The sequence below is a fragment of the Dendropsophus ebraccatus genome, chromosome 2 (assembly GCF_027789765.1).
Source record: "Dendropsophus ebraccatus isolate aDenEbr1 chromosome 2, aDenEbr1.pat, whole genome shotgun sequence".
In the NCBI taxonomy this organism is placed as follows: domain Eukaryota; kingdom Metazoa; phylum Chordata; class Amphibia; order Anura; family Hylidae; genus Dendropsophus; species Dendropsophus ebraccatus.
Window position 1 is genome coordinate 27,596,806 of NC_091455.1, and position 25,049 is coordinate 27,621,854.

A 25,049-nucleotide genomic window follows, 5' to 3' on the forward strand; every position below is an offset into this window, starting at 1 on the left:
CAGGGTGATTTTTTTTTTTATACTGATTACCAAATACAATCTAAGAAGGTTTCAATAAGATAAATTGATTTAGTAGATGATTTGTAGTTAAAGGGTTTTTAAAAAAAAAAAAAAAAAAAAAAGGGGTTGAGTGATTGGTGAGAGTACAACCAATTCTACCCCAGCTTTGCATACAAATTGGGGTCTTATGTCTCTCAACGTTGAATGTCATAGAGGTCAGATATGCATTGTACTCAGCCATCTTCTTCTGACCCAAAGAGTTCAATAGAGTAACAATATACACGTCTGACACTCCATTAAAACTAGATACTGGAGACACTGGATCCCTGCTCTGGTGATCAATGATTGTTTCCCCACACACTGTTCCCCCCTTTGGGTAGAAAATGAGTGTCTTTCAATGGAAACCCCCTTTAAAGTTGTTCTGTTGTTATAAAAGTTATAAAAATTCACCATTTATGACATTCAAGCCTTGTTTTCAAGGTTTTGATAAAGTTTTTAAAATGTCTAACCACTTGACCATGAGAAAAATCTCAATTTAAAGGCGATTTTCTTGTCATAAATACCTGGACGTCCAGACAATGGTGTTATGCTGCTAATCGTTGGCGTGTAGCTCATTGATGCCTGAAATAAGATGATATAAATCATTTACAAAAATATCTTTATAAGCATTAAACTCAGTGTAATTCTGTGAATCTATATGTTATTGTAGTGTCCCAGTACGGGTGGTCTACTGAGTTTTATGTCACCTGGGTAAAGGTAACTCTGTCAGGTGTCACACAAAGGAGATGATGCTGCCATTACCACTTTCACCACTTGGCGTCTCACTTTCCCCTAACTGTCTGTTTTGTAAGAGCACAGCTGAAGGTATGGTTCACTATGCTGTTTTATGTTCACAGTTTCCACCAATCAACGTTGCAGGTACCACACACACAGCTCTCAGCCACTAACATTCTTTTCTTCTTACACAGCCCCCCCAATAGGAGGTTAGAGCCAGTCACCCCTATATAAGCCTAGTTAGTTCCTGGTGAGTGGTCTTTGGTCTTAGTCTTCTGTACTGGATGGTGGATAGAGACAGACACAAAGACACAGAGAGAGAGATTTTCTTATTAGAGAGACTCTTGCAAAAATGCAGTGCTTAACCCAAAGGAAGGGTAACTGTCCTTTCAGGAAAACCATACCAGTGATCCTTATCCAGTATTGTCAGAACAGTCTAAATAAGTCAAGGGACTGATCCACAGTAAGACAAAGAACACAAGCTAAAGTATTTTATTGATCACACTCAGCAATCTTGGGAGGCCTCGAAGACTCTGCTACGTCCGGATGTATGGGCCTGGGTCTGCTACTACCCAACTTGGCACTCTGAACTGGTTGAGCAGAAGGCAGTCAGTTATATACATGAATATGAGTATTTTTTTTTTTTTTTTTTTAACACTAAGTACTATGGTGGACCTGATTGAGAATGGTAAGCCAATGAAAAAATCTAATTTCATCTGAAGATGGGAACAGAGCACCCACAAGAACTTGGGATCACCAGTCAGAAATGATTTCAAGAGGTAGTCCATGCAGGCAGAAGATGTGCTTGAGGAAGAGAAAGGTGAGGTGAGGTGAGGAACAGATGGCAACCCAGGAAGTGGCACCAAATGAGACATCTTGGAAAAAAAGATCTGTGACCACCCAAATAACATTGGTGCCTACAAAAGAGATAAAGACCATCAGTGACAAAGTTCATTGCTTTATGTGCCCCTGGGCGATTTAGATTTGGAATGGGCAAAGGCTGAAGTAGACCAGATAGTTTTAGGAAGAAAGCCTTATTTTGGGTGCAGGAAGTGCAGGTGGTTACTTAGTCTTTGAGGTCCTTGAAAAGACTCAACCACCAGTAATGGTGGGAAATAAATAACTCGGTCTTATGGATACTGGAATGCCCAGACACAAAAAGGGAATTGACCCAACTTCAGTATTTTCCTCTTGAGTTCGGGGTAGAGACATAGGTCTTGCCTGGAGGAACATTCTGAAGAACCGAAGTGGCCATAGCAACTAAACAGATTATACGTGCCCCCAGATCCAATTTAGAGAAGATCCTGGTGCCTGGAAGCAGATCGTACAGTTCAAAGATTAAAGGGGAATTCCACATAAGGAATACTTGTCTTCTTTTAAAAGTATATTAAAAGTTATCAGTTGCGTGAGAGTAGCTCAGCCGGCACCAGCTGACGGCAACACAAGTAATGGACCGAGGACTGGGAAATATACAGCAATGTCCAGTGCAGGCAAACCTCATAAGATCGGGGTGCAAGGAACGGATAAGTCAATTCATAATAGGTAGTGGAAAGAAAGAATTCAGCACTCACCGGTCAGCAGAAAAGTGGGTTTATTGATCCATACACCGAAGGCTTCAGCTGGGAGGGGGAAGATGTTACGCAGGTGAGCTCTCTACAGCTACAATTGTTTCTCGACTACTCTGAGCTTTGTCTGGCTGTGAGCAACGTCAGAGGAAGTAGGAGGTGCATTATATACAAAATCAAGTGATGTGTTAAGACAAAACAGATACAAAGTAAGTGTAAACAACAACAAAACATAAGTTACAATAATGTATTCATATCGTTTCGCTCGTTCAGGCCGCATGGGCCTGTGGCATCTAATTTCAAGATCCACTGAGTCTCACGTTTCAATAGGAGTTTCAACCTATCAGAGCCGTCCGTAGTGGGGTTAACTCTTTCTAAGCCAAAAAATTGTAAAAGCTTAGTATTAGATTGATGTGCAGTTCTGACGGGCTCATTGAGTCGTGGTATGCCCTTGCCCGTGCGCACTGAATATAAATGTTCTTTAAACCGCGTCCATAAATGTCGCTTGGCTTTGCCAACATAAAATCTATGGCACGGGCAAAGAATGGCGTATACGACATGGGTGGTCCGGCAAGTGATCAGGTCACGAACAAGGCAATCCTGCCCTGCTAGATTAAGAAAGGATGTGTTGTACATCTGTGGACAAGACCCGCATCGCTTGTTACCTTCTGGTCTACTGCGTTGGAGTCAGTTCAGACTGTGCTTAGGTGTACCTCTATCTAGGGAGTTACCTATAGTGGGATTCTTTTTGAAGATGATAAGTGGTTTTCTATCAGCCACTACAGATAGATCGGGGTCCTGTTGCAAAAGAAACCAATGTTTTTTAATGATATTACTGAGAGTATTGTTCATCTGAGTGTTTTGGAGGACAAATGAGAATCTTTTCTGATCAGGGGCGGTAGGGGAATTAACCTTTGGTCTATACCTGGGACGATGTAGTGTTGACTTGTCTATGGCTGTGGCTCTTGTATAGGCGTTATTGATAACGGCCGGAGGATAGCCTCTGGCAAGGAGGCTGCGCTTCAGCTCGTCAGCCTGTCGCTGCAAACCAGTATCAGTGTCATTAATGCGCTTAATGCGCAGCATTTGTCCATAAGGGATAGAATCCTTCACTCAAGGGGGGTGGGAATTCTGATAGTGTAACAATGCATTGGCCGCTGTATGCTTGCGAAAGACAGTAGTGTGTAATTCAGTGGGTGTTGCTGTGACTAAAACATCAAGGAACTGTAAACTATTTCCTCCAAAACAAAAGGTGAACAACATGTTACAGGTGTTGGTGTTATTGTGGTATGAGATGAACTGGCTAAATCTCTCTGCAGAACTGTTCCATATAACGAATACGTCATCAACATAACGTTTGTAAACAATTAGATCACCAAAGAAATGCCCCCAAAAATCCTTTCTTTGGTGATCTAATTGTTTACAAACGTTATGTTGATGAGGTATTCGTTATATGGAACAGTTCTGCAGAGAGATTTAGCCAGTTCATCTCATACCACAATAACACCAACACCTGTAACATGTTGTTCACCTTTTGTTTTGGAGGAAATAGTTTAGAGTTCCTTAATGTTTTAGTCACAGCAACACCCACTGAATTACACACTACTATCTTTCGCAAGCATATAGCGGCCAATGCATTGTTACACTATCAGAGTTCCCACCCCCCTTGACTCTATCCCTTATGGACAAATGCTGCGCATTAATGACACTGATACTGGTTTGCAGCGACAGGCTGACGAGCTGAAGCGCCGCCTCCTTGCCAGAGGCTATCCTCCGGTTGTATCAATAACGCCTATACTAGAGCCACAGCCATAGACAAGTCAACACTACATCGTCCCAGGTATAGACCAAAGGTTAATTCCCCTACCGCCCCTGATCAGAAAAGATTCTCATTTGTCCTCCAAAACACTCAGATGAAAAATACTCTCAGTAATATCATTAAAAAACATTGGTTTCTTTTGCAACAGGACCCCGATCTATCTGTAGTGGCTGATAGAAAACCCCTTATCACCTTCAGAAAGAATCCCACTATAGGCGACTCCCTAGATAGAGGTACACCTAAGCACAGTCTGAACTGACTCCAACGCAGTAGACCAGAGGGTAACAAGCGCTGCGGGTCTTGTGCGTACTGTCCACAGATGTACAACACATCCTTTCTTAATCTAGCAGGGCAGGATTGCCTTGTTCGTGACTTGATCACTTGCCGGACCACCCATGTCATATACGCCATTCTTTGCCCGTGCCATAGATTTTATGTTGGCAAAACCAAGCGCCCTTTATGGACGCGGTTTAAAGAACATTTATATTCAGTGCGCACGGGCAAGGGCATACCATGACTCATTGAGCCCGTCAGGACCGCACATCAATCTAATACTAAGCTTTTACAATTTTTTGGCTTAGAAAGAGTTAACCCCACTACGGACAGCTCTGATAGGTTGAAACTCCTATTGAAACGTGAGACTCAGTGGATCTTGAAATTAGATGCCACAGGCCCATGCAACCTGAACGAGCGAAACGATATGAATACATTATTGTAACTTATTTTTTGTTGTTGTTTACACTTACTTTTATCTGTTTTGTCTTAACACGTCACTTGATTTTGTATATAATGCACCTCCTACTTTCTCTGACGTTTCTCACAGCCAGACGAAGCGCCGAGTAGGCGAGAAACAATTGTAGCTGTAGAGAGCTCACCTGCGTAACATCTTCCCCCTCCCAGCTAAAGCCTTCGATGTATGGATCAATAAACCCACTTTTCTGCTGACCGGTGAGTGCGGAATTCTTTCTCTCCACTACCTATATTAAAAGTTATATAGATGTGTCTATATAATGCATAACCATATCTGTGCGGTTCTGCCACACCGGTAGCTGACACAAATTCAGGAAGTAAAGAAAAATGGCCTCTGTGCCAATTCACATTGTCTCCTGCTCCTACTGCTCTCCCACCTTAGGAGACAAATATTCCTTGCTTCTGTCTCACATTGTGTTTGTTTGCTGAGAACAGGCTGATGATGGAGACAGGGGGAAGGGCGAGATGTCACAGGAGGCGGGGCTGGATTTCCCAATCCCCTGAGTGATTCACCATCTCTGACCGGCCAAAAGCAGCTGCTGCAACTTCACTGCAGTTAAATTAGGCCTATGTTCAAACACGTTGAAGTTTCATTGCAGTACTGCAGCGTATTCACAAAAATGATGCAGTAACACAATTACATGATGCTAAACGGCACAGAGGATCAGAGTCGGCAATGCCAATCACACCTGGGCAAAAAACGAGGCATACACAGTATATCCCATGTAGGGTAATATCGGATAGTCCTTATTGCGGGGCTCTACTTCAAAGATAAAAGATACCTGATCATAATATGTGCGTGGAGATGAAAAGAAAAAAATATATTTAAAAAGTTCTTTATTCCAATATCGGAGTTACAGATAGACTGTACAGGTACACAACGCTGTGTGGGTGGGACCACAATGAAATTATAAAGTACGCCAAATAATTCAGTAATAACACAATGAAACTGTAATGCAACAGATTTGGACAGGGAATGGACAGGGTGGAGGACTGTGATGAACAGCTAAGGGAAAGCATTGCATTTTGGAACCAGTAGTACTAAGTACAACTGCTCAACCAGGAAGTACAGAAACACAATACAGAACAAAACCCCCCAAAACAAATGGATTTTTGGTAGTTTCAGAACTGGGATAGACAGGTAAGTAATGCTTTATGCTTCTGCAGAAGTTTAATTTCTTTTTACCTCTACCTGGAGTTCCCCTTTAATGGCAGAGGATGTCAGTTCTTATTGATATTAAAGGAGATAAATAACTTTCTTTTGTAAGAAGTGATGTATCAGCCGCAACAGGCTTTTAGGACCATGGGGGGTCCCGGCTTGAGTAGGGCGCAGATGTCCAATAACCACAGATTGAGGCGGTTATATCATGGAAGGGGGTTTATTAAAATCACGACGCGTTTCGGCCGCCAAATATAAGGTGGCCTTTCTCAAGTAGTTGGTACTACTTGAGAAAGGCCACCTTATATTTGGCGGCCGAAACGCGTCGTGATTTTAATAAACCCCCTTCCATGATATAACCGCCTCAATCTGTGGTTATTGGACATCTGCGCCCTACTCAAGCCGGGACCCCCCATGGTCCTAAAAGCCTGTTGCGGCTGATACATCTCTTCTGACTGTACGACTCCCTTGGACGTACCCCGGCAGGAGCTGCGGTGTCCCTACCCTATAAGCCTGATATAGAGTTGTGCCTATAACCTAGCACAACTCTACTGGGTGAGTGTAACACTGCTTCCTCTGTGTCTATCACTCTGACCATCTTTTATTGCACCAGGAGGCGCCCCCACCTCTTTCCCTCTTCTCTTCTCTCTGCATTAGTTTTTGTAAGAAGTAGAACCCGGCACCAGCCGGAGAGGAAGACTTGCAAATAAACCCTTCCTTCAGTTTTTCTTTGATATAAACTGATATTGGGTGGGTAACCTCTTCCCCAAAGGGGTGAAGCACCAGACAAAAAAATCAATGGGCAGTTGTAAAGGCAATGAAGAGGTAAACTCTCTGCTTGTTTCTCAGGAAAGACAGCTGCAAACTCTTTATATAAAGCAGAGAGGCCTGGCAGAGGCCTAGACGAGACAGCATGTAGAAGATGATTTTCTCCTTGTACAAGGCGCCCACGTAAAGGGTTACTGATTCAGTCTGAAAGTGTATAGTCACACTTAAGGGTCCCCAGTAACTGAAGAAATACATATAATTGGGACAGAAGTGCCAAATGCAGATTATGACCGAGGGTAGATGCTGCAATCATTGGTAGAAATGAAGGCGCAGATGGGGTTTGTTGAGCCGCAAGAAGTTTCTGCATCATGTTGGATAATTGCTGCATTTGTTGAGACTGATGGTCAATCTGCTGGGTGACCAATGAAATCTCATTGACATCTGGCACTTTTTCGGGAACCATGGTTGGAGCCTTCTGTAATGTTTGAGAATGTGCATCCACTGGGCCATGGCAAATGATGGAGAAAAGCCCACAAGGGAGCAGAGTCTAAGGGTCCGCTGGTCTTCACCAGAGCCCGCAGCAAGGCAGGTTGGGCTTGCTGCAGCAAGGGCTAGACAGAAAATATATTTACAGGTGGGCTGCAAGGTAGCAAATAATTAAGGGCGCACTGGCCCCTTAAATTTCACTAAGCCCTAAGAGGCGGGGACTCTTATGCCAGCAATGAGAAGGAATGGCAGGAGCGGGAACAGGTGAGGGAGATACTGGAGTAGCCAAGCTGCAGGCAGACCTGTGCCCCAACATAGGGATGTAGTGTCTGCCGCAGCAGGGAAAAAAGGAGATTGGGGATGGCAGCAGCTCAGACACCCTCTCCTCTGCAAAGTAAGGGGCTCCTGAAAACATGCTCTAATCACCCATGGACTTTAATAAGAATACTCAACACAAATAAGGAGCATTAGAGTATTTTTGTGTTCGCTCATGTCAATATATGTGTATATGGACCGTGTTTACATACCAGAAATCCACACTGCCAGTAATACTGTTGGTATCCATTACAGATGTTGCTGGGGTCAACAGGAATGCCATCAACACTCACTCTCACTTTGTAAGAATCTCCTGGCATGGGCCTGCAACATAGAAAAAATTTATATATATATATATTTATTTCCATGTTCATTAATATTAAGAGAAAATAACATATTCACTAACTAACGGGATTGCAACAACAGTCGTTATTTAGTGGAAAGATCAAATAACATTGTTTTCTATGAAATCCCGACCGGAGTGTATGCACACAGTATACACCCCAGCTGGGATTCCATGCGGCCGCACTCCAAACTGACATGTCAATTTTGTGTGGCCGTTATTCATTGAATAGTGGCCGCACAAAATTTAAAGTGCAGCCAATGTAAAGAGCATCTCCCGCCGTACTTTACATTGTCTGCAATGGTTAATTGGAAGGTGGGCCCACCCGAATGTGCCGTATTACAATTGAAAAGAAATGAAGTTCATCCGGCTGGTACTGCAGTACAGGCTGGGTTGGACTTCACAGAGAGCGGTTGTTCTGTGACACGATTGTGTCACAGATCGGCCGCTTTCATACATTGTGTGAACGTGGCCTAAAAGTCCATTAGTGTAAATTAAAATTAGGAACTCTTCTGCCATACATGGCAGACCTGTCACTTCAATTGCTCATATGTCAGCATGGAAGTAAGCTATTAAACATTTTAGTGCCACCAAATACAGCTGGACTGGTATAAAGCTATTATGTATCTCAAACTGTTGTAGTACCTGTCCGACACATGTTGTAAATGAACAGTGGATTGTACATGTGACCTTTTGCTTCCATCATTACAGATGAGATTTGTGGCAAATCCAAACAAAGCAATTGGCTGATGAACTGATGACTAATCGCTGGCTATATTGCACAGGGCAATATGGACGTGTTTGGCTGATAAGCATTCAATGAAATAGATAAGCATTCCCAGAAATATCTAATTTCGACAAAATTTTACAGAACTTTACCCACATTGGGAGAGATTTATCAAACATGGTGTGAAGTGAAACTGGCTCAGTTGCCCCTAGCAACCAATCAGATTCCACCTTTCATTCCTCACAGACTCTTTGGAAAATGAAAGGTGGAATCTGATTGGTTGCTAGGGGCAACTGAGCCAGTTTCACTATACACCATGTTTGATAAATCTCCCCCATTGTGCGTAAAGGATTCCTTGGAAAAATAATTGATGATGACTCCTCTCTAGGAGTAATATGATAAATTATGTTGAATGTGTAATGTCAATAGGACCTACTAAGAACCTTATGTGTATAAGGACAGCTGGCATGTGTATAAGATAACCAAAGAACAGCATGTAGGGGGCAGGGACTGCTGTAGAGGAGTGTAGATTTGGCAATTTTTAGCTGTTTTGAAGGTGTTCCATTTTAAATGTCCATGCATTATTTTTTCAACTATACGAACTGGTCAATTCAAAATGTCCTTTTGGCCATGCAGTGAGGCTCAATAGCTGAAACACATTGTCAGCCAGTAAACATATCCTCCCCATACCTACAACTACACCCCCATCAAGTGTACTTATTATTATTATTATTATTATTATTATTATTATTATTTAATGTCAAATTTGGTGGTGCGCGAAAACTGCCAAAGCAGAACTAAAGGGATCCATATGTCTCCCGATCCTCTGTGCACCTGTTGCTAGACACAGTACCTGGTGTAGCAGATGATCTGTGTGCCGTGACTGGCATCTTTCTCTACATCACACGGGATGGAAAGGGTTGACGAAATAAACTGGACGCTGTTCCCCAGATTGCTGTTTCCATCTCCGTAGTTGAACTGATTGGCATCTGCAAAACCTGAATAGTGCAGAAAGTTATAAAGATAACCATTGTACTAATGTCAATGTATACTATGACATAAAAAACCCACATATAGAAATGTATAACATTGTAAATAAAATGCTGGCATGTAATCCAACCTGTTTGACCCTCATTTAAAGTCAGAAGGAAGTTGAGTTGTCTCCATAGACATGCAGTTGCTGATGGATGTGTTGTAGAGTACCCTAAGCATTTCCCGACATGTTTTTCCCCTTTCAATGTAATATGAGACAATGCTTGTAAATATGTAATTAATTTATCAACATTTACATGTTAGAAAATGTCTGCTACATTTCTACATACAGTATCATAGGTAGAGATGAGAAAATCAAAATTCACTGTGAATTGTGCTGTCAATTTGCTTCGTTCTGTGAAGCGAATTCCCGCCAATTGGTTAGGAAATGTGCAAAAAAAACAACAAACCAAAATGGCAGCAGTACATGCTGTCTGGAGCATCAATAGGCAGGAGAAAGGCATTAACCATAATCTCTAGTGCCCATCCAATCAGCTGCAGGCCCCTCTGTGATGTCAGCACCTGCCCCTCTATATACAGGGGCGGTCTTGGCATTTCTGGGGCCCCAAGCAAAGTTATGTCTGGGGCCCCCCCTTGACACGCGGTCCAAAACAATAGACCGCTGTGTGTTGCCCCCAGTAGTATATACCCCTTGTGCGCTACCGCCAGTAATATATACTCCTTGTGTGCTTCCCCCAATAGTTTATACCCCTTGTGTCCTGCCCCCAGTTGTATATACCCCTTGTTTGCTTCCCCCAGTAGTATATAGACCCCTGTGTGTTCCCCCAGTTATATATAGCCCCCCCGTGTGCTCCCCCAGAAGTATATAGACCTCCTGTGTGCTGCCCCAGTTGTATATAGACCCCCTGTGTGCTGCCCCCAGTTTTATATACCCCCTGTGTGCTCCCCCACTAGTATATAGGCCCCCTGTGTGCTCCCTCAGGGGTATTTAGCCCCCCTGTGTGCTCCCCTACTTGGATATAGACCTCCTGTGTGCTCCCCCACTTGGATATAGACCCCTGTGTGCTCCTCAAGTAGTATATAAACCCCCTGTGTGGTTCCCCCAGTAGTATATAGACCCCCTGTGTGCCCCACCAGTATTATATAGACCCCTTGTGTGCTGCCCCAGTAGTATACAGACCCCTGTGTGATCCCCCAGTTATATATAGACCACCTGTGTGCCTCACAAGTACTATATAGACCCCCTGTATGTTCCTCCAATAGTATATAGACCCCCTGTGTGCCCCACCAGTAGTATATAGACCCCTGTGTGCTCCCCCAGTAGTATATAGCCCCCCCTTGTGTGCTCCCCCACTTGGATATAGACTTCCTGTGTGCTCTTCAAGTTGTATATAGACCCCATTCTGCAGCCCCAGTAGTATATAGACCCCCTGTGTGCTGCCCCCAGTAGTATAAAGACCCCTCTGTGAAGCCCCAGTAGTCTATAGCCCCCCTGTGTGCTCCCCCTGTTATATAGCCCCCCTGTGTGCTCCCCCCATTTATATAGACCCCGATGTGCGGTCCCCCAGTTAAACAGATCCCTGTGTGCTCCCCCTCCCATATAGTATATAACACAATAAAACACTTATACTCACCTAGGTCTGGGCGTCTCCTCTTCTCTTCACTCTTGTGGCCGCAGGAAGGATTTTCCCTGCGATCACAAGAGGCTGCACTCACCTTGTCCTGGCGCCGATGCTCCAGTGATGGCACTGGAGCACCGGCACCACAAGGACAAAGCTGCCACTTGTGACCGCAGGGAAAACCCTTCCTGCGGCTACAAGAGTGACTGACAGGAAGGGGGCCAATGTCTCCCGCCCTGTCAGTGCTGCTGCATGTAACTATGATCGCTCATTACGAGTGCTCATAGTTACAGTTCAGATGGCAACAGCGAGCGGGGCAGTGGCCCTGTCCAGCGGTCTTGAGCACAAGATCGGGGCGTGGGGGCCCCCCTGGATGTCAGGGGCCCCAAGCAATCGCTTGGGGTGCTTGGTGCCAAAGACCGCCACTGTCTATATAAGGAGGTTCGGTAACAGAGGTGGCCAGTCGGCTGTATATAGAGGAGAGAGCAGGATGGCAGCAGGCAGTTACAGCAGAGCAGGGAGAGACTAACAGCGATATAGGGTCAGAGAGGAGAGGATAGGAGGGCTGTTTGTGGGGGATGTTTCATTGTAGCTGCCAACCAAGTGTCCAGTTTACCAAGTAACTGGGTGCCTGTAGGAATTCACTGGAACCAGAGAAGACGCAGTTCATATTACTGCACTGTAAACTCCTGTAAACTCCTATTGAGTTACACCAATTTACTGCTATCAGTGAATGGAGCGTGCACCTTACATAATCAGTGCTCGCACTCCACTCCTACTGTATTAGGGTACGTGCACACTACAGAATGGCGACGGACAACTCGTCATGCATATTGCAGCTCGCGGACTGAGGCAGACGTGTGCGTGTCCGTCCGTGTCATAGACTCGATTCTATGCACGGGCAGATTCTACCATCCTAAAAGGCCCCCGATCCGCATTCTAGGGTTAAATTGAGTATGTGTACAGTATAAGGGTGGGATGACGGGAACTTTATTGTGCAGGTTAACTGGAGGAAATGAACAAAGCGGTAGTCCCTGTTGGAAAGACAGATTTCTGGCCCTGTAGTTATGTGCATCTTATTCATCTACCGTAGGTTTAATATTATACTTGACCTGCAAAAAATGTACAGTAACTGGTCATTTAAGAATTTTTGTACAGGTTTTCTAGTTACGACGTAAGACTTTATGTCTTCTACTGTGAATGCAGCCTTGCAAAACTTGTTTTATGAGATATTGTGGCAAGTGAGCAGCCTATGCATATAGGGGCCTGATGAGGAAGTGTGAATCCACTGTCAGTGAAGGATTGGAAAAATCCCTGTTTACTTTGTGGCCCTTGTGGTGTAAACACAGTCAGTACAGGGCAGCGCCAGCATTAGGGGTGTATAGGCTAGTATGGAAGTATGGGATGAGGTATGGTGACAATGATGAAACTACTGGACATGAGCCGGGGTGCAGCGGTGAAAAGGAGACAATGAATGGCAATAGCAGGTTAGATAAAATCTTGTGCACTCACCGGTAAAGCAGTCTTCAGTAGTTTATTAGTATCAGATCATCATAGGGAGGGGGGAGGGTGGAATAGGTGCAGCATGAAACGGTTGTGATTGGAGAGACGCTCCCACACCTATTCCACCCGCCCCTCCCTGTGATGATCTGATACTAATAAACTACTGAAGACTGCTTTACCGGTGAGTGCACAAGATTTTATCTAACCTGCTATTGCCATTACATTAAAAACATTGTTGTCATTTGTGTGCACCTAAAGCTACTGGAGACTAGAGGTGGAAAAAAGGTTAAAACATTTAGGGCACAAACACACACAACTGATCCGCAGCGAGAAATCCGCTGTGGATCAGTCATGTGTGTTTTTACCCGTAAGCCATGTTCACCCAACGTAAGTTCCGTACTAATCACGGCCGTTGTTGCAACGGCCGTGATTGGTACAGAACCTACACTGTGCTGCAGGCCGAGGGAATCCCGGCCGGAGTGTATATACATGGTATACACTCCGGCCGGGATCCCTAGTGGTGCCGTAGAAAACTGACATGTCAGTGCACACAATGGAGTGAGTGGCTCCGGCAGCGCGCTTCATAGTGTGCAGTGGGGAGTTCTGATGTGGGTGCGCATGGATGTGCCAGCATCAGAACTCTCCGGCATTACGGGCTGGGATGATCTTTTTTGAGACCGGCTGTTCTGGGTCACGGAACGGCCGGTCTCATACTACATGTGAAAATAGCCTTAAAGAGGATGTACTACCAGGTACGTCCTCTTTAACTTGACACAGGGATAGAACGGCACCATCACGGGAAAGCTGGTGCCGCGGTCCATTTTTTGAACCGTGGCCCGATTCCCCTGTACGGTGCTGTTCTTTCCACGGTTACCAGCCGGTGCTCAAGCACTGGAGGTAGCCCGGCCCGTCCCCAGTGGGAGGGAATTCCCTCCTCTCTATGACGCGGCTCCCTTAGAATTAAAGGAGCCGCTTCATAGAGGGAATTCCCTCCCACTGGGGGCGGGCAGGGCTACCTCCAGTGCTTGAGCACCGGCCCGGTAACCGTGGAAAGAACGTTCTATCCCTGTGTCAGTGTACCCCGTTAGAACCCCCTATACTCACCTCATCGCGCCGGGTCCCGCTTCTGAAGATGGTCGGGTCACACTGAGAGATGAGTCCAATGCTCATAGAGAATGACGGAGCGCTGGACTCTCCCGTCATTCTCTATGAGCGTTGGACTCATCTCTCAGCGCACGCCGGGCTGCAGGCGCGATGAGGTGAGTATAGGGTGCTCTAACGGGGGGTTGGGAGCCTGTCACCCCGGCACGGGGGTCGACAGGTTCCCTTTAAAAAAAAAATATATATATATATATTGTTTTTATTTACAAACATACTTTCAATGCCTGGCAGCATTAAGGAGTGAAACAACCTCTCTGCTGCCACCACGGTTTGTCTTGGGAACTGCAAGGCTGTAATCCCTGTAGTTCCCAATTACCTGCTCTACAGTCATTGCCAAAAATTTTGAGAATGATACAAATATTAATTTTTACAAAGTCTACTGCTTCAGTTTTTAAAATGGCAATTTGCATATACTCCAGAATGTTATAAAGAGTGATCAGCTTAACAGCAATTACTTGCAAAGTCAATATTTGCCTAGAAAATTAACTTTATTCCCCAAAATACATTTCAACATCATTACAGCCCTGCCTTAAAAGGACCAGCTAACATTGTTTCAGTGATTGCTCCATTAACACAGGTGTGGGTGATGATGAGGACAGGGCTGGAGATCAATCTGTCACGATTAAGTAAGTTACACGGAGCGATAATTCGCCCGATCGCACGATTATTGATTTTGAATGAACAATGTTTTTTTTATAACGATCAGCGTTTAGACGGAACGATACATCGTACAGAAAATTCGCTATGCGATCGTTTTGCGATCGTTTAAGCCTCACACATAGGTGAAATCGTTGAAAGACGGTTTACACTGAATGATCTGCAAATTTTTTGCGAACGATCAACGATGATTTGAGAACATGTTAAAAGATCAAAATGAACGATTTATCGCTCGTCGTTTGATCGCTCACTGCGTTTACACGTACGATTACGATAAATTGTTCCGTGTAAAAGGACCATAAGAATGACACCACTGGACACTTTAAAAGGAGGCTGGTGCTTTGCATCATTGTTTCTCTTCTGTTAACCATGGTTATCTCTAAAGGAAAACATGCAGTCATCATTGGACTGCACAGAAATGGCCTAACAGGGAAGAGTATCGCAGCTAGAAAGATTACATCTCAGTCAACAATCTATCGCATCATTAAGAACTTCAAGGAGAGAGGTTGCATTGTTGCCAAAAAGGCTCCAGGGTGCCAAAGAAAGACCATCAAGCGCCAGGACCATCTCTTAAAAGTGTTTCAGCTGCGGGACCGGACTACCAGCAGTGCAGAGCTTGCTCAGGAATGGCAGTAGGCAGGTGTGAGTGCATCTGCACGCACTGTGAGGTGGAGACTCTTCAAGCAAGGCCTGGTCTCAAGGAGGGCAGCAAAGAAGCCACTTCTCTCCAGATAAAAACATCAGGGACAAACTGATATTCTGCAAAAGGTACAGGGAGTGGACTGCTGAGGACTGGGGTAAAGTCATTTTCTCTGATGAATTCCCTTTCCAAATGTTTGGGACATCTGGAAAACAGCTTATTCAGAGAAGACGAGGTGAGTGCTACCACCAGTCTTGTCTCATACCAACTGTAAAGCATCCTGAAACCATTCATGTGTGGGGTTGCTTCTCAGCCAAGGGAATCGGCTCTCTCACAGTCTTGCCTAAAAACACAGCCATGAATAAAGAATGATACAAGAATGTCCTCCAAGAGCAACTTCTCCCAACCGTCCAAGAGCAGTTTGGCGATAAACAATGCCTTTTCCACCATGATGGAGCACCTTGCCATAAAGCAAAGGTGATAACTAAATGGCTCAGGGAACAAAAATGGAGATTTTGGATCCATGGCCTGGAAACTCCCCAGATCTTAATCCCATTGAGAACGGGTGGACAAACAAAAACCAACAAATTCTGACAAAATGCAAGCATTGATTGTGCAAGAATGGACGGCTATCAGTCAGGATTTGGTCCAGAAGTTGATTGAGAGCAGCCAGGGAGAATTGCAGAGGTCCTGAAGAAGAAGGGTCGACACTGCAAATATTGACTTGCTGCATTAACTCATTCTAACTGTCAATATAAGCTTTTGTTACTCATAATATGATTGCAATTATATTTCTGTATGTGATAAAAACATCTGACAAACACACATAAAAACCATAGAGCAGCAGATCACGTGAAAATAGAATATTTGTGTCATTCTCAACAACTTTTGGCCATGACTGTATTCTAGCACTGCTGAGCAGCACTGTATAAATCAGGGTTGTTCCCCCATGTACTGTATATTCTTATATACAGTATATGGGGGAGGAGGCTGCCCAACATGATTGTGGTGTCCGCCAGCCTCTGCCCAGTGAGTGGTGATTGTAATCACCGCTCCCTCTCCAGAGGCTGCTGGAAACCACGATCATGTTGGGAAGCCTCCTCCCCCCATATACTGTATATAGGAATATACCGTACACAGAGGAACAAATTCTGCTCTGTACAGTGCTTCTTAGCAGCGCTAGAATAGAACAGGTAATCTGGATTATATCCCTGCAGTTCCGAACACAAACAGCAGCAGAGGGGTTGTGTTATCCCATTGGGTATGTTCACAGTGAAAAATAGGCAAGGGATTTGAAGCAGAATCTGCTTTTAGGGTATGTGCACACTACGGAATCTGTGCGGATAACTTTCAGCCCATTCCATGCGCACTCCATGCGCTTGAAGTTCCACCCTTTCCATAGGCTCTATTGAGCAGAGAGGTTCACAAGGCCTCACATTGAAAAAGATAGCAGGCGGGATTCAGCGTCCATGGGCGGTGGGTTCCAAGCAGAATCTCTATGCTGATTCCGTAGTATGAACGGGCCCTTAGTGCTGCTAGGCACCAAAAGTATGTTTATTGTACAAAGTAAAATAACTTTATAAAATCAATGCAAAGTCAATGCAAATAACAGCCATTGTTGCGCATAATGTATTGAACAATGGCCATTGTTTGCTACAGACATCGAAATCCTGCTGGCCTCAGTGTCCCGCACTGTCTGTATGGGAGGGTGAGCGCGCCTCCGCTTCCTCCGGGTGAGCCCTCCAATACAGACACTGGTTGACATCAATTTTATTCTTAGATGATAGAAAAGGGCAGAGTTCTCTGGGACACTAAACTATGGCTACATAAAGACATGCTGGAGGTTTAATATTCCAAAATGTAATGACACGTTCTCTTTAAATCTCTTTACTTTGGATAGTATGATCAGTATAGGGCACCCACCACGTCCCATGATGGTAACTCTTGTTGCTCCGTTCACGCCTCCATAATATGGTGTAACCTGGGAGACTATGGTTTGTCCATCTGTGGAAATAGTCAATGATATGAAAACAAGTTTAGCGTTTAGCTCGTTTACCATGAGTTTTTTGTTTTTTTAATCTTTCTAAAAAAAAAGTTTTCAACCTATTTTCACATTTTTATTTTCTTTTTAAATAATATTTGAAATATAGATTAACACACTGCAGATTTGATGCTGGAAATGTTGCAGATATGGTGGTAAATACTTTTGATCAAAGTATTTTAGAAGTGATACTGTACCTTTATTGGCCAACAAAAAAATTATTATAATTGTGAGCTTTCGGGATTCAAAAGATCCCCTTGTCAGACAAGTTTACAAATGAATGACTTACAGAAACAGCACAACAATAGAGAAACTTTCCACTAAACTGCAAGTTGTAGTGCAAGTAGTATTGTTCACATGTAATTAAAGGGATACTCCGGCAAAAATATTTTTCTTTCAAATCAACTGGTTTCAGAAAGTTATATATAGATTGGTAATTTACTTCTGTTTCTAAATATCTTGTCCTTCCAGTATCAGCTGCTGTATGTCCTACAGGAAATGGTGTATTCTTTTTAGTCTGACACAGTGCCCTCTGCTGCCACCTCTGTCCATGACAGGAACTGTCCAGAGCAGCAGCAAATCCCCATAGAAAACCTCTCCTGCTCTGGACAATTCCTGTCTCGGACAGAGGTGGCAGCGGAGAGCAATGAACAGAAAACATTTCCTGCAGGACATACAGCTGCTAATAAATATGGGACGATTTGAGATTTTTAAATAGAAGTGAATTACAAATCTATATAACTTTCAGAAATCATTTGATTTGAAAGTAGAATATTTTCGCTGGAGTATCCCTTTAAGTTAGGTTTATTCTGTACATACCTGTTAAAGTAATGAAGGCAAAGAGAAGTATAAGTCCGAGAAACATAGTGCCCGCCACCAGCCGGGGCTGCAGAAACACAAAACAAAATTAAATAAGACAACTTTAAATGCAATTCACTATTGATAATCTACATAGATATTCAGGAATAACTTTGACAGGCTATGTTTAAAGTCTTTTTTTTTTAGCTGCTTTGCAGCTATTTTTCCAGACAGACGTCCTTTTGGCACTAAAACGCAGCAGTTTTATTCAAATTGTGACGGTCCAACACAAGGCAGATTTACTACAAAGATTTCTGTCCCGCCCAGCCTTACATCATGGCACATACTGTAGAAATAACCCCATTCACTGTCACGTAAGATGAGCAACAAATTAGATTGTTGGGCTTACTAGCAGCACAGAATCAACCCCTGCCTCTGTGCCAATATATATATAAAAAAAAAAAACTTCTCGGGGAAAAAGATTATACATATTGGGGGACATTTATCAAGAACAGCGTACTTGTACCCCATCCCCATGCACTTCAGACACATTTACTAAGAGACTAATGGTGCGTTTACACAAAGAGATTTATCTGACAGATTTGGAAGCCAAAGCCAGGAACAGATTTGAAAAGAGGAGAAATCTCAGTCTTTCTTTTATGACCTGTTCCCTGTTTATAGTCTGTTCCTGGCTTTGGCTTCAAAAATCTGTCAGATAAATCTCTCTGTGTAAAGGCCCCCTAAGGGTACTATTACACCAAGCAATTTTCCGACGACTAACGATTAACGATAAACGATCTTAAACGACCGCTAAGGCAAACGACCCAAAATCGTTCGCCCAAGTACACGAAACGATGATCGTTATTTATGATCGTTCTTGCGGTCGTTTAGTCGTCGCTATTGCGTACAATTCAGCTGTGAATTCTTATTCCACCGAACGATGTGCGAACGATGAGCAAACGATCAAACTATAAAAATAGGTCCGGATCCTATTAAAAGATCAACGATTTCTCGTTGGTCTTTTAATCGCTGCCTGCTATTACACGAAATGATTATCGTTCAAATCCGAACGATTTAACGATTTTTCTAACGATAATCGTTCCGTGTAATACCACCCTAAGTCTCACTCCCTGTACTGTGTTCTCTGAGAGGGGAGATGAGAGGCAGCTTTTAATGAAAACCCAGCACAGGGAGGGAGACTAATATCGCTGATCTAGACTGCAACTGGACCGCATTTCACTAAAGTATACAGGCTGACGGCCGCCAGCATCCATGAGTGACCTGTATATTCCCCCACTTCTACCTGTTTGGGGGGATTTTAAATCTTTGTGCGTTATGTAAATACTTCTCAAAGTTACATAGCACTTGGGATAATAAGGGTATTTTGGGCTACCACAGTGGTTTTATTGGTATTATGCAAGTTCCTAAAATAAACACAAAATGGGAGATACATCCAACCTTGTGAAGAGGAACAGTGAAGCAGTCGCCTATAGCAACCAATCAGATTGCCGCTTTCATTTTTCAAAAGTCTTTAAAAAAATGAAAGCAGGAATCTGATTGGTTGCTATGGGCGAATGTGCTACTGTTCCTCTGCACAAGCATTGATAAGTTTTTCCCACATTTGCTCTGTATTACTGTCCCTAAAAATAGAGGTAATACCAATATAAAATATGCCGTCATTTGTGGTCCAGACACTGTGGGGGAGATTTATCAAACATGGTGTAAAGTGAAACTGTCTCAGTTGCCCCTAGCAACCAATCAGATTCCACCTTTCATTTTCCAAAGAGTCTGTGAGGAATGAAAGGTGGAATCTGATTGGTTGCTAGGGGCACCTGGGCCAGTTTTACCTAAATAAATCTCCCCCTATAAGTCCTGTTATAGTCCTATACACACTGAGGATGCCAAGGTCTGTCCATTCACCTGCTATCCAGACAGCAAAAACAGAACAAGCCATTATGTGGACTGTATTTGCAGTCTGGGCTCCATAGACTTTTTTTTTGGCCTCACGGTCTGTAATTGCAGATGACTAACAGCGCCCATGTGTTTTACCCTCTATGGTTTTGCTGACCACAAAAACATACATATATATATATATATATATATATATATATATATATATATATATATATATACATATGTGTGCAGGAAGCAGGAGAGGGGGATTCATCACACTGTCTTATAGTTGCCCATAGCAACCACTCACTTTAGTTTTACCAGAGAAATGTAAGCTGGGCTGTGATTCCAGCCTATTAACAACTAAGAGAATCTTACTATAGGATGATAAGTGTGATCATTTCCTCTAAGCAGCCTTAGGCCGTGTTCATACATTGTTAGACACCGGCCATTCTGTGACCTGGCCGTGTCAGTGAAGATCATCCCCCCCAGTACTGCAGTGATCTTCATTTGTGCTGAATTCTGGGATGTGGGTGCATCTGTGTGTGCCCGCATGCCACGTCACCATAGCCGCACTCTCCATTGTTTGAGCTGTCAGTGTTGTGTGGCCGCTATTCAATAAATATATACACTCCGGCCGGAATTCCCTATGACTGCAGTGCAACGCAACTTTTGTATTAATAGCGTCCGTTGTTGCAAATCGGCAACAATAGCCGTAATTAATACAAAAGTTACGTTGTGTGAACATGGCCTTGGGGTAGGAAAGAAATGGCACAGAGCAGGGTGTAGACTTAAGAGGAGGCACAGCATGAACGGGTATAGCTGGGATAGGAGGCATGGAAACCCATGCAAACACACTGAGAACATGCATATCCCATGAAGATGTTTTTCTTAGTTGGATTTTAACCCAGGACCCCACCAATGCTTAATGCTAAACCGCAGCACTGCAAGGCAACATTGGCAACCAGTGAACCCTAATGCTGCAAGGCAATAGTGATAACCGCTGAACTCTAATGGTGCGGTTACACACAGAGATTTATCTGACAGATTTTTAAAGCCAAAGCCAGGAATGGATTTGAAAAGAGGAGAAATCTCAAGCTTTCCTTTATGACCTGTTTATAGTCTGTGTGGTGGGCCACCTGTGGCAGCGTCAACCGGTCACTTGCTAGATGGTACTGTGTGACTCCACTACTGTGGTGGTTGGTCGGTGGAGTATAGCTCAGTCAGGTGGTATGTTGTCGTGACGCCAGTGCTAACTCAGCACACAGGTATGAAGGCACACCTGCTTTTAGTTTTTTTGTGGCTGGCTATACTTTTCCCCAATGGTCAGTGTCCGGTTGTGATGGGTCCCTTGGGCGCTTATCACGGTGGTCTGGAGTGGAGAGATGACCCAGCCGGACTGTTGGTGCCGCCACCCACAGAAAAGGGAAATGACCCAAGCTGGTGTAGCTGGTTTCTAGGTGATATAGATAGGTCAAAGAAAAGAGTAACTCTCATTGGTGTACAGATCAAAGACAAAACAATAACCCTTACATGACTACAGCTGTGCAACAGTTACAAATAAATAGACAGTGACCTCTTGTGGTAAAACTCAAATATACACCTTCATTACCACATTGTTTCTTACAGTACAAGGCTTTCGCGAGGGGTGTTCAAACTAGCAACACCCGTGGTGGGACACCACATCTGTTCCTGGTTTTGGCTTCAAAAATCTGTCAGATAAATCACTCTGTGTAAAGGCTGAACTCCAATGCTGGAAGATAGCAGAGCTGTCCAATGAACCCCAAAGCTGCAAGGCAACAGTGATAACTGCTGAACCCCAATTTTGCAAGGCAACAGTTCTGAGTCACTAAGTTCCTTGTGCAAAAAAAAATAAACTTCAAAAAGTGCAATAAAAAAGCTTCTAAAATATAAAAGTAACATAAAACCTCAGATGTTCAAATGTATTTCTTCTGTCTTGAACTGTGTATTTTTCTGCCTGAGTGAATCCAGCCTTAAAGGGTTATCCCAGGAAAATCAACATTTCCCCTATCCACAGGATAGGGGAAAAGTAGGAGATTGTGGGGGGTCCGACCTCTGTACCCCCCCTTCCCCCCGCCGCTCTTCATATCGGGGCCCCTGACTTCTGTATTATGAATAAAATAGAACCGCGGGTATGGCACGTGACCTACTGCTCTATTCATTCCTATGGAGCCGATGGAAGGAGCCGAGTACAGTGCTCTTCTGGCATACTCGGCTCAATCAGTCGCTCCAAAGGAATGAATAAATGTGCCATATCCGTGGCTCTATTTGTAATTCAGAATTCGGGGGCCCAATACGGAGATGGGGGTGGGGATGCAGAAGTATGGAGGGACCTTTCCATTCACTAACAATGCACATTTATATCCTTTTGGCTACTATAGCATCAACATATACTACGTTGTTGTGCGCAGATTCCCATCACTTATCTTATTTCTCTCTCTTTTTTTTTTTTGTATAGGAAACTGATAAACCCATCAGACATATCAGACAGGTTTTTTTGCCAAGTGGAGAACAAGATAGATTGGAGCAAATACAGCATAGCTGCCCACAGAGGTATAAACATACCAGTAAAGTAATGACAAGCTTTTAAAAAAATACAGTTATGATGAACACATTTCAGATGGAGTTGGGAGAAAATAATGTCAGATAATTGCATAATGTTATATTACTGCTCAGTTGAAACAAATAAGTTATTACTATTACTTCATACTATTATTATTTTTATTATTATTATAGATGAGCGAACTGAATCTTCCGAACCAGGATTCGTACTGAAATTTGAAAAATATCCGAACTTTTTGCAACAAGCTCATAAATAAAAATGGCTGCCACACGTCTAAAAAACAAAGAAAATGGCATACTCCCCCAGTCCCCCATACCAGTCCACGCTCCCCCAGTGTCTTCCTCTGAGTTACCTGTGTTTTCAACCTCTTCCAGCCCGCTCAGCCAATCACTGACTGACTGAAATAGGACAGCACCGGGACCAGTAATTGGCTGAGCAGGATGTCCCTTTCAAGAAAAGAGTGACAGCTTGCTTAGCCAATCATTAACTGCGGCGCTGTCCCATCTCAGTTAATGATTGGCTGAACAGGATTTTGGCAGCTGCAGGGGACACCATAGACCAGAGAAGAAGGGCACAGAAGGAACTTGGACATGTATAGATGAGCAAACTTTGTGAACCGCATTACACGAAACACTTGCAATTGTTTTGCTGTGTTAGTGCGGTTTGTATTAGGTTCCGTCCAAACGAACCTACCGAACTACCCGAACCTGCTGAACTACACTTTTGAAAAGTTCGCTCATCTCTAATTATTATTATTATTAGGAGTAGTAGTAGTTATTCATAAAAGTTACTTAGATGAGTATTTGATCTATCTATCTATCTCCTATCTATCTATCTCCTATCTATCTCCTATCTATCCATCTATCTATCTATCTTCTTTCTCTCTCTCTCTCTCTCTCTCTCTCTAATGATCAACAATCCAACATTATTTATTTGCTATTATTATGTTTTTAGGTGATAAATTAGATTTATTTTGTTTTTATACACTTACCTGGCTTTAAGCCTATGTGAGAAACTAGACTTAGCAGGTGACAGGTGTACGTCTTGCTCTGCCGGCAGACTGATTTACTTTACTTCCTATTACCTGTATTTATACTATATCTCCCCGTGACAACTGACAATACCCGTTTCATATTACTTTAGGAATTTGTCAGAAGCTAAGAGTAAGCATGTGTAAATAAGAAGGACTTCCTCAATGGGGTTTTCCAGGCTAATTGTATTGATGACCAATAGGAAACCATTGTAGCACTTGGTGTTTTTTTTTTATTTGCGATGTTCACCGTACAGGAATAATTACTTTATATTTTAATATTGAATTGTGACTTGAGTTGAAACTTGTTTAGTTAGTGTCCATTGTTAGTTAGTGTTTCCATTTTAACTTACATAGTTATACTCATAGGGCTCAACAAGTTAAATATTTTCACACTCTTGCCCCCTTCTCCTGCTATGCTGCTCTTTCCCTCCCATTGTACACAGTTTGTAGACTACCAACCACCACTCTGCTCTAAAAGCAGAGGTCTGCCTGGTGTGTATCTAGCTATAGTATATAATTTCTAAATAATATACAGTATAAATATACAATCAGGGGAATTAATCAAGACTAGTAATTTAAATGTACAAGTGTTGCTCATAATCTCATGTACTCGCCGTGTATTTATTTCTGCTCACAGCTACCACCAGCTCTGGTTACATTCAGGGAGAGACGGCTGCATTTTTCTCTAGTTGTAACCAGCATTCTGGCTCCCTATATTTCTTCCATGTAAATGTGTTATATTACAGACACCTTGTGATATCCTGTTGTGTTGTCTATCCATTAGCATGTGGTAATCAAAGTTTTTTTCTACTCACTTTCTAGTTTCTCCACCTCCTATAAATAAATAAATCGTACAGACTTCCTCATACCTTCTTGCTTAATGGGATGTAAGCCGGTTTACCTGAATGTCTAACTGCCCCTGTGCAACAGAAAATCATAAAATGACATAATACACTACATAGTCTTAAGATGTTTGTTTCACTGTGTAATGTATATACCATTGTTCAACACAGCCGCAGGTCAGAGGTTGCATTGTCCTTTAATAGAAGTACTAAAAAGGAAATAGTGATACCATGATACCTTCTCTCATCCACCCTCAGTTGTACTCATATACACGTATATTTGTAAATCATATTTGTTTTAACCCCTTAAGGACAGAGCTTTAAATGGCCTTAATGAAGGCGCCAATTTTGATTTTTTCTTTTTCGTTTTTTCCTACTCGCCTTCTAAGACTCATAACTCGTGCTTTGTAATGAAGCCTTAAATCTAATACAGTACCTACAATCTATTTATGTTGTGGAATTAGAGAAAAAATGCAAAAAAATACACTCCATGTCAGTGCACACTGTGGAGCAAGTGGATCCGGCCGCTCACTCCATAGTGTGTTGTGGGAGATTCTGCGCCCCGAAAGATCATCCGTA

The 25,049-nt window shown here is 43.2% G+C and overlaps 1 protein-coding gene and 1 long non-coding RNA gene across 8 annotated transcripts in view; one reads left to right on the forward strand and one right to left on the reverse strand.

Moving 5' to 3' along the window:
- The window catches only part of LOC138783039 (fibrocystin-L-like), a 161,519-nt gene extending 140,335 nt beyond the window's left edge, over positions 1–21,184 (reverse strand). For 2 of the 7 annotated variants that reach the window (XM_069957191.1, XM_069957186.1), the window contains exons 1-6: positions 20,390–20,506; positions 18,140–18,206; positions 17,203–17,283; positions 9,560–9,704; positions 7,849–7,960; positions 564–621 (exon numbers count right to left, since the gene is read on the reverse strand). In XM_069957191.1, coding sequence (XP_069813292.1) covers positions 564–621; positions 7,849–7,960; positions 9,560–9,704; positions 17,203–17,283; positions 18,140–18,206; positions 20,390–20,494 — 568 coding nt within the window. In that variant the 5' untranslated portion in view covers positions 20,495–20,506. Of the gene's footprint in view, positions 1–563; positions 622–7,848; positions 7,961–8,862; positions 8,896–9,559; positions 9,705–17,202; positions 17,284–18,139; positions 18,207–19,421; positions 19,507–19,576; positions 19,603–19,777; positions 19,867–20,389; positions 20,507–21,123 lie in introns of those variants that run through there. The other 5 variants (XM_069957188.1, XM_069957187.1, XM_069957189.1 and 2 more) reach the window with 5 other exon arrangements.
- LOC138783040 (uncharacterized) lies at positions 19,949–23,446 on the forward strand. The gene is made up of 3 exons (XR_011361620.1): positions 19,949–20,024; positions 22,491–22,585; positions 22,769–23,446. It is a non-coding gene; the product is annotated as an uncharacterized lncRNA (long non-coding RNA).
- Positions 23,447–25,049: the final 1,603 nt, after the last annotated feature.